The 9,915-nt window shown below is 40.1% G+C and overlaps 1 protein-coding gene across 1 annotated transcript; it reads right to left on the bottom strand.

Moving 5' to 3' along the window:
• Positions 1–7,561: 7,561 nt before the first annotated feature.
• Positions 7,562–9,168, bottom strand: LOC101302211. Its single transcript, XM_004289393.1, has 4 exons — positions 8,735–9,168; positions 8,265–8,535; positions 8,081–8,162; positions 7,562–8,034 (listed from the first exon to the last, which is right to left on the bottom strand). Exons 1-4 carry the CDS (start codon positions 9,166–9,168, stop codon positions 7,562–7,564), a joined length of 1,260 nt encoding a protein of 419 aa, XP_004289441.1.
• Between the last annotated feature and the right edge of the window lie 747 nt (positions 9,169–9,915).

Consider the following 9,915-nt stretch of genomic DNA (forward strand, 5'->3'; position numbering starts at 1 on the left):
AGAAGCGGTGAGGCGGCTTAGAGCCGGCTTCTGGGGCTGTGCGGTTGCGGGTGATTTTGCCGAAGCAAACGAGGAGGAAGAGGACTAGTGGAAATATCAACTTAGCCGACGGAAACAATTCGTCGCCTAAGACCGCATATCCGTCGATTACAATCTTGACCGACGAATTATCCGTCGTCTAAGTTCCATCGCCTAGGTGTCGTGAGGTAGACACTTAGACGAAGGAAAATAAGTTAGTAGTCGACCAAGACCGATCCAACCCGACGGACACTTACCTGCCTTGTCGACAAACGGAATCGTCGATAAAACTCCCTATCGACGGAAAGTTTTTGTCGGAAATGTTCTTAGCCGACGAATACGAAATCCCTCTTAACCGACGAAACTGTCGTCGGTATGTATGTTTACTGATGAATATATGATCGTTCTTAAGCGATGAAAAATTCGTCGGTATAGCTTTTGCCCGACGAATGTGTATCTGTTCTTAGTCGACGATTAATCTTTGTATTCGTCGGACAGGTTGTTTAGCTTAAGCGACGAATATCACTCTTTCCGTCGCCTAGGTATTTTATCTTAGGAGACGAATGTTACTGTTCCGTGGCTTCGGTTGTTTATCTTGGGCGACGAAGATTAGTGTTTCCATCGTCCAAGAAAAATATCTTAGGCGACGAAGATTAGTGTTTCCGTCGTGCAAGACAAATATCTTGGGCGACGAAGGTTTCTGTTTCCATCGCCTACGAGATTTTAATTAGGTTGAAAAAACACTGAATTTTGTTATTTATTTATTTTTTTTTTGGGTTTTCACTGTTTCCAAAAATTACAAATCAGTAACAATAATGAAACACATACAGATACATATATACCGAAAGCACTGGATTTGGACCATTTTTCATATATTGATCACAGATGGACAAATAATATTATTCATATATACAAAATAATTAATGAATTAACTAGCTAGGTAGAAAATTGTTCATACAATGTAGCTAAACTATGAATCTTCTACAAAATCAATAATTCTAAGGACGTCCGTTGTCCAATTCTATATTGTCGCCTATATCATCATTGTTTTGTGGGGAAACATGTGGAGGAGGAGAAGCATAGGAGGAAACTGTGGAGGAGGAGGAGGTGGCATACCTAGGTGCTCATATAAGACTGCAATTTGGGACTGCACAACACTATACATAGACTCAGCACGCAGGGCACGCTGCTGGACCTCTTGGAATTGCTGTTAGGCACGATCCTTTGATTCCTTTAGTCTCTGCTCATAGCGCTGCTGTACCTCTTGGAGTTGCTGCTCATCAACTCTAGGAGGACGACTACGTGAAGTGGAACCATTTGAAGAATGGCTCAAGTCTCACTCGCCTCCTCGCCCCATCCCTCTGATTTCCTTTCCTTTGAGAGTTTTGAGCACCGTACCCAACACCTCAATTTGTTGGGACTGAACACTTTCCATAATCTGCTCCTCCGTCGGGTCAGGGTGTTGTTCCTTAAATACATCGATATCCTTTCGTTTATTGACCTCATCAACCATGTCATTCTGCATGCATTTAAAATACATCAATAAAGTTTTCATAATAAAGTTTACTGGTTGCATAATAAACAGAGAAGCTACTGGGGGTTAGTAGAAGTTTACTGCCCCCCAATAAACTTTTACTGGGGGTCAATAAACTTGTAATTCATTATCTCCCTTTCAGTTTCATGGCCACAACACACAACAAATACCCTAATAAATAACTTTATTGCTCCATAGTAAACCCAGTAGAAGTTTACTGCCCCCCAGTAAACTTCTACTGGGGGTCAATAAACTTGCAATTCATTATCTCCTTTTCAGTTTCATGGCTACAACACATAACAAATACCCTAATAAACAACTTTATTGCTCCTTAGTAAACCCAGTAGAAGTTTACTGCCCCCCAGTAAACTTCTACTGGGGGTCAGTAAACTTGCAATTCATTATTTCCCTTTCAGTTTCATAGCCACAACACACAATAGATACCCTAATAAACATCTTTATTAATTGCTCCATATAAACAACTTTATTGCTCCCTAAAACTATACATATTAATTAATGACAGTGATAATAACACTTCTTTTTTGTTTTGGAAGAAGCAGGAAAACATGACATTGTAATTGGACAGTGCCTAGATTCAACGTAATGGTCTCATATATATACTAATAGCCGGATTTACACATGCTTGAAGCATTTGCTAAGCTTACATAAAGTAAAAGGAAAGACACTTACATATTTCTTGGTCGTATCTTCATCACCGGCCCTGACATAGGTCTTCTCAAAACCTTTGATAATTGGAAGCTGCTCCCCTTGTATTCTGAGTTCCTCCATTGTGTAGATGATAGGAGAAGACCCCGTGTGGTGGTGCATAGTCTTCTCCCCACGGTTCCGCTTGTTTGCCAAGGAGAGTCTCTAATATATACACGAAAAAATATTAAATAGATTAGTAAAATACAAGGGAAACAATGAATGTAATTTAAAAATAAAAATAAAAAACAATGAAGGTAATTTAAAAAATCACCTTGAACGCATCTGACTCGAACTGCTAGCATAGAAAGTCCCACTGGTCCTCTCTCCCAATGAAATCTGAAGACATGCTAGAGGACCCTTCCTTCAGATAAGCTTTGTGGCACTGGTACTTCCAGTCCTTGTACCTCTCATGTGCTCTCATCAGTATCCAATTGAACATTGCCTCATCATTTTCATCCCACTTGTACTTCGGCTAAGTAAGAAAGAAATCAAAAATTCCCATGTTAAGCACTAAAAAACAAAATAAAAAAATTAACACACCCAATTATTATCACAAAACACATATTTCAATTCATATCAGCACACAATACTTTACACATATTCAATCATACTTTACACATATCCATAACATTTTCACTTTATAAGAAAACTCATTATGAAAACATATCCTTAGACATGAAATTTTATCAACAGAGAGATGTCAATTTAGTCAGTTCATGCCTTCCAATTACATAAGCAATCATATATATGTTATCAAACAAATGTAATTAAGTAAATTTACTTTTCATATACTTTTCAGTTACTTACCGACATTGCATTCCACACCTTCCACTTCTCAGTCTGATCAAGGTCGTAGAACGTGCTTGCCCTCATTCCCACCAGACTCCGTATGGCGCAACCGATATCATGTGCCACCAAGCTGTTTATCCCCTCGACGCTAGGGCCTTTTACACGGGGGCAATACTCCAGCTTGATCTTCTGCCCTGTTTGTTGAACGATATCCTCCGCCTTCTTTTCAGAACAAAAACCCCGCCTCTTTTTCGGGGCCGAAGCTACAATTAACATGTGCAAATACATTATGATACTTAATATACAAGAGGATATCTGTTGTGTGTAAGTGGCATGAAAATGAAAGAGACATATGTACTGGAAGTTTACTGACCCCCATTATAAGTTTACGGACCCCCAGAAGAAGTTTACTGACCCCCAGTAGAAGTTTACTAATCCCCAGTAGAAGTTTACTGACCCCCAGTGAAAATACATTATGATACTTAATATACAAGAGGATATCTGTTGTGTGTAAGTGGCATGAAAATAAAAGAGACATATTGTACTGCAAGTTTACTGACCCCCAGAAGAAGTTTACTGACCTCCAGTAGAAGTTTACTGACCCCCAGTGAAAATACATTATGATACTTAATATACAAGAGGATATCTGTTGTGTGATAAGTGACATGAAAATGAAAGAGACATATTGTACTGCAAGTTTACTGACCCCCATTATAAGTTTACTAACCCCCAGTAGAAGTTTACTAGGGGGCGGTAAATTAATACACTTACCAGTTTGGCTTCTAACTTTGATTCGAGCGCTGCTGACGATGCGTCTTGCAGATTCGGGTGCGGTTGCAGATTAAGGTGCGGTTGTAGTCTCGGGTGCGGTTGCAGTCTCGAGTGCGGTTACAGACGCCGATTGAGATCCCGTTGAACAACTGTCAACTGTAGGGCGCCGCACGATCAAGGGGGGAGCCCCTGGTGTTACTGTCTCAGCCGGCATGGGGTTAGGATGGCTGCTACTGCTAGCTGAGTCGACGCTCTGCCATATTAACTCCATCAAAGCATTGGCCTTGGTGGCTCGGCCCTTCCTCTTCCCCATGATCACCATATCTTGCACATGAATAACACAAAATTGTTAGTAAATGATTGAGTAATAGATAAAGATTATGAAAAATTGTCCATAGAAAAGCATACAGGTTGATCAAACCACTTGTATTTCTTCACTTTGTTTATTTTTTTAGACTTCATGCATTGGTGATACAGAAAACACTAACAAAAGCTGTGAGCCACTTAAGCAGAAGATATAATGTGATATTGGTTTTTTTTTGGATAATTAAAAAATAATAATAATAATAATGAAACACGATTAACGAATTCATTTACGATTCAGAAGTAACAAGCAAGATCAATCTGAGAAGAGAGAGAATACGGACCTGCAAAAGGAGCGGCGGTGAGAAGGTGAGAGCAGAGAGATCGTAGCGGTGGTGAGAAGGTGAGTAAACTGAGAGATCGGAGTGGCGGGTGGATGCGGTGGCGATGAGTGGAGGAGGTGGGTGGATGCGCGCATTTTAATCGGTAGCCGATGCGTGGATGGGGTCTGGTGGCGCAGCTTTGGTGGCGCGACTCTAGTGGGATTTGGGAATTGTGGGTGTGAATTTAATTAGGGATTGTGGATTGCGCGAGGGAGTTAGTATAGGTTTTAAATTAGGTTCGTCGCCTAAGACATTTATTCGTGTCCTAAGTAATACGAAATTTCGGGGAAAAAAAAGGCGCAAAATTCACCCGCCTAATATTTTGGGATCCTAGACGACGGAAAATGTATTTTCCGTTGCATTGGTTTACCAAGCCGACAACATATACAATTTCCGTCGCCTAAGTAACATAAATTTTTTGAAACGTGACTAATATTTTGTGTATCCTAAGCGACGGAAAGTCCACTTTTCGTCGCCTTAGGAATATTAGGCGACGAATTATTCAATTTTTTTCTCCTTATGGGTAGTCCTATCTTTGGTGGTTATTTTCTGTAAAATTTTTATACGACTCATTGCGTCTCATCAATTTGAAACTATTTTCAGTTGAAGGTCAGGCCAAAATACGTAATTTAGAAAGTCCAATGACCGTTTCCGTGCATTTAGGGTTTGACTTACGGGATTGACCGTTTGGATCGAGCCCTTAATCTTGTGGGATCAAGTTGAATTTTTTCCCATACATATATTTTATCATGATGGTCAGATCTGACGGTCGGATTTTCTTTTCTCAAGTTTGATCATCACAATCACAACATGCCTACTAATGTTGTATAACTTGTTTACCTAGTGTTAAGTAAATGTTCCGTTTCAAAAACAAACTATACGTAGAGCCTTTACACGCAAAAAAGTCATGAAATAAGATATGACCAGAATGGTGAAATACGTCTACGATTGAAAAATCACAGTATTCCGGTAAAGTCTCGGTGCCGATAGTTGCGGTCAATGCAATTTTCCATTCTTTCTCCTTATGGGTAGCCCTATCTTCGGTGCTTATTGTCCGTAAAATTTTTATACGACTCGTTGCGCCTCATCGATTTGAACTATTTTTAGTTGAAAGTCAGGCCAAAATACGTAATTTAGACTGTCCATTGACCATTTCCGTGCGTTTAGGGGTTTGACTTACAGGATTGACCGTCCGGATCGAGCCCTTAATCTTGTCAGATCAAGTTGAATTTTTTCCCATATATGTATTTTATCATGATGGTCAGATCTGACGGTCGGATTTTCTTTTCTCAAGTTTGATCATCACAATCACAACATGCCTACTAATGTTGTATTACTTGTTTACCGAAGTGTTAAGTAAATGTTCCGTTTCAAAAACAAACTATACGTAGAGCCTTTACACGAAAAAAAGTTGTGAAATAAGATATGACCAGAATGGTGAAATACTTCTACGATTGAAAAATCACGGTATTCCGGTAAAGTCTCGGTGCCGATAGTTGCGGTCAATGCAATTTTCCATTCTTTCTCCTTATGGGTAGCCTTATCTTCGGTGCTTATTTTCCATAAAATTTTTATACGACTCGTTGCGTCTCATCAATTTGAAACTATTTTCAGTTGAAAGTCAGGTCAAAATACGTAATTTAGACGGTCCAATGACCATTTCCGTGCGTTTAGGGGTTTGACTTACGGGATTAACCGTTCGGATTGAGCCCTTAATCTTGTCAGATCAAGTTGAATTTTTTCCTATACATGTATTTTATCATGATGGTCAGATCTAACGGTTGGATTTTTGTTTCTCAAGTTTGATCATCACAATCACGAATTTTCAATAATGTCGTCAGCTATAGTTAATAAAATAAAATAAAACAAATAAATTGAAAATATTAAATAAAAGTACTATAGCCGACGAATTTCATTACTTAAGCCGACGAGATTCATAGGTTTAGCTGACAAAATAAAAATTTCGTCGGCTAAAGTCTGATTTTGACTTTTGAGGATAAATTGTTTCCGCCAAAAATTTTGGAAAATTTCAAGCTTCCTTTTAAATTTTTAGCTCTCTCTTTAACTTACTCCCCTCTTCCTCAAACATCTTATCTTCTTCTTTCTCTCACCAAGAACTTCACCCAATAACTTTTTCGTTCTCTTCCCCACCGAAACAAACCCACTCCGATCCCTCTCTCTTTCCTGTCCCTCTTCTCCTCCTCTCCCTCTCCTCCCTCTTCCAACTCCTTAGATCGATCTGGTTCCTCCACTCCCCGACTCACCACCTCCTCCTCTCCCCCATTTCTGCTTCTCTCGATTGATCTGGGTCCATATCTACATCTATTTGCTCAATCGAGTTGCCAGAAAGCTATAGAATTTGTGGATCTTTTTAGGACTGGTTTCTAAGGATTTTATGTTCAGATTTGGAGTTGTTTGTTGATGAATTTGTTGTTGTTGTTGTTGGTGGTGGTGTTGTATTCGTTGTTGTTGGTGTTTGTGGTACTTGCGGTGGGTGTTGGTAGTGGTTAGTCGACGACAACGATGGTGGAGGTTTGGGTTGAATTAAATTCCAATTTGGGTTAGTCATATCTGGGATTTTGGTGGCGGTAATCGGTGTTATTTTGTTGGTGATCGATGGTATGTGGGGTGAGCTTTGGTTTTGGTGGTGGCGGCATGCGGTGGTTTTGGTGGCAGCGGCGTCTAGTGGATTTGGGTTGAGAACAACAAAAACCGAAATATAAATAAAATAAAGAAACCGTCGAAAATAAATAATTAATAAAAATAAATTAATATTTGTTCCCAAAAAATACATATGATAATCAGAGTCGTCCGAATAATCATATATACTATATATTAATCGTACGACGTACAATAATCGTAATATATACTAATCGTACTCATGATAATCTGAGTCGTATGAATCATCATCCTCCTCAGTTTGGTCAGAATACTCATCATCATCTATGTATTCGTCATCTATGAAGCCGTCGTCATCATGATTGGAGATGCGAGGTTGTAGCGAGTTCAGTTCAGATGGTGTAACTGGAAGGTAACCTATGATAGCTGGAACGTGTTAGTTGTTGACACGAATATCCTCAGTATCAGGGACTACATGTGGAGAATCCTCTTGATATGGTTCATTCGGTTGATCAGTTGTTATTGGTTCACTAGGCCCACTCTCATCATCCTCCCCTCCCAGTGTAGCTACACTCCAAATATTCCTATGTGACATCACCTGCACCACTTTCCAACCCTCACCCATAGCCGGATCATCAAGATAAAACACTTGTTGCGTCATGGTGGCAAGAATAAACTGCTCATTCTCATACCATACACTGTTTGAGTCCACTGATAACATGCCACGATCCAGAATTGTACTCCTCTGTCTAGTTGAGTCAGTATTGAACCATTTGCACTTGAACAACACGACTGGCATACGGTTGCCGTAGATTAGTTTGATGACACTGATAAGAACCCCGTAGTAGTTGTAACCCAGACCCTCAACCATGACTCCATTGTTTTGGGTGACATGGCCTTCATCTCGTTCTGACGTCACAAACTTAACACCGTTCACAAAACATCCAGCACGAACTCTGTGGCTTTGGGGGTCCTCCAGCCAATAAGTGCAACTCCAGGTCGTAAGAAGCAGGAAACTCCTGTTGAATTTGCATCATCTGTAACAATTTTAAGAGCAACGTTGCTACATTATGTAACATCAAAAAGCAACATATATTTAATTTATGTAACATCATATATAGAGATCGATAGAAAGGTACCCAAATAGGGAAGTAATCAGGAAAATCTCTCTTGTGTATGACTTCGTTACCATACTGCCTTTCCAAATGGGACTTGAAGTATCGCTCGGCTTCTTCGCAATGTTGAAGGACACACCAATGAGCCTCTTTGATCTCATCATTACTTATTCTTTCAGAATTACTTAACCTGCCGTACGGTTCAACATCGTTGGAAACAACTGATAGATTGAATTGCCGGCTACTACCCACTCCAGATGATTCCCCCACTGTGTCTTCATCATTGAGATATGCGCTACAGTAAGTTACGCACTCAGCCTGAATGTATGCCGCTGTGATCGACCCTTTAGGGAAACGTTTGTTTTTGTTTTTCTTCTTGAAATCCCCCAGTTGCCTGCAAAACAAATATATATGCAATTCTTATAATAAATATTTAAAATACCATTTATCTTAATTTGAAAGGATGATTAATTAGAATAAATATGAGTGCATACCTCTCATTTGGATAGCACCAGGTATACTGTACCGGACCAGTAAGCAACACTTGTTCGGGAAGGTGGATCATGATGTCAAAGAAAGTGGGGGGAAAAATCATCTCCAGCTTGCACATGATGTACACAATGTCTTCTTGCAATGACCGAACATCAGACTTTTTAAGCTCTTTAGCGCATATCCTCTGAAAGAAATTTGACAAAGCCACTAACGTGTCAACCACATCACTCTGCAAATACGGTCTAATGACCACGGGAAGAAGACGTTGCAGCAAAACATGACAGTCATGAGTCTTCAACCCACTAATCTTATTTTCCCCCATCTTAATACATCGAGCGATATTCCCTGCATACCCGTGAGGATACTTAACGTTTCCAAACAACTGAAACACTTTTGTCTTCTTTTGAGGATGAACTGTGTAGCCTGCTTTCGGCATTATGGCTTTTTTTGTTTTTTGCTCTCTACTAGCCATAGCTGGGGGTGTATACCCATCATCTTAATTAAGATCAACACGGGCTTTGGGGGTGTCTTTGTTCTTATGTTTGAGATTCAGAATTGTTCCAAGAACGTTGTCACAAACATTCTTCTCTATGTGCATAACGTCCAAGTTGTGTCTGATTTTCAAGGTCGACCAGTAAGGCAATTCAAAGAATACACTTTTGTGCGTCCAATACTTAAACTCATCAGGCGAGGGAGGATTCAAGTCAGTTACTTCTTTACTCGTGTTCAAATATCCGAACCAGTGCTGGTTAAGCCTCTCCAAAATCCACTCACCAGACCTCCCTGGGGGTTTCAGATTATGCTCCTCAGTCCCATCAAATGCATCAGCATCCCACCGTCACTCGTGATCCTCGGGAAGATGTCTACGAGATCCTAAGAAACAAATTTTGTCGGCGTGCCAACTAGAATTGACGTCATCTATGCATACCGGGCAAGCCTTGTACCCCTTAGTTTGTTGGCTAGACAACATCCCGTAAGCTGGAAAATCACTGATGGTCCAAATAACAGCTGCTTTCATCATGAATGAAGTTTGACCATGCTTGTCAAAAGTAGGGAGTCCATTTTCCCATAACTCCTGCAACTCGTTAATTAATGGTCTCATGTACACATTCAAGCACTTTCCTGGAGAACACGGCCCTGGAACCATAAGCGTAAGGAAATTGTACTATTTCCTCATACACAT

Source organism: Fragaria vesca, linkage group LG1 (genome assembly GCF_000184155.1).
Source record: "Fragaria vesca subsp. vesca linkage group LG1, FraVesHawaii_1.0, whole genome shotgun sequence".
NCBI lineage: Eukaryota > Viridiplantae > Streptophyta > Magnoliopsida > Rosales > Rosaceae > Fragaria > Fragaria vesca.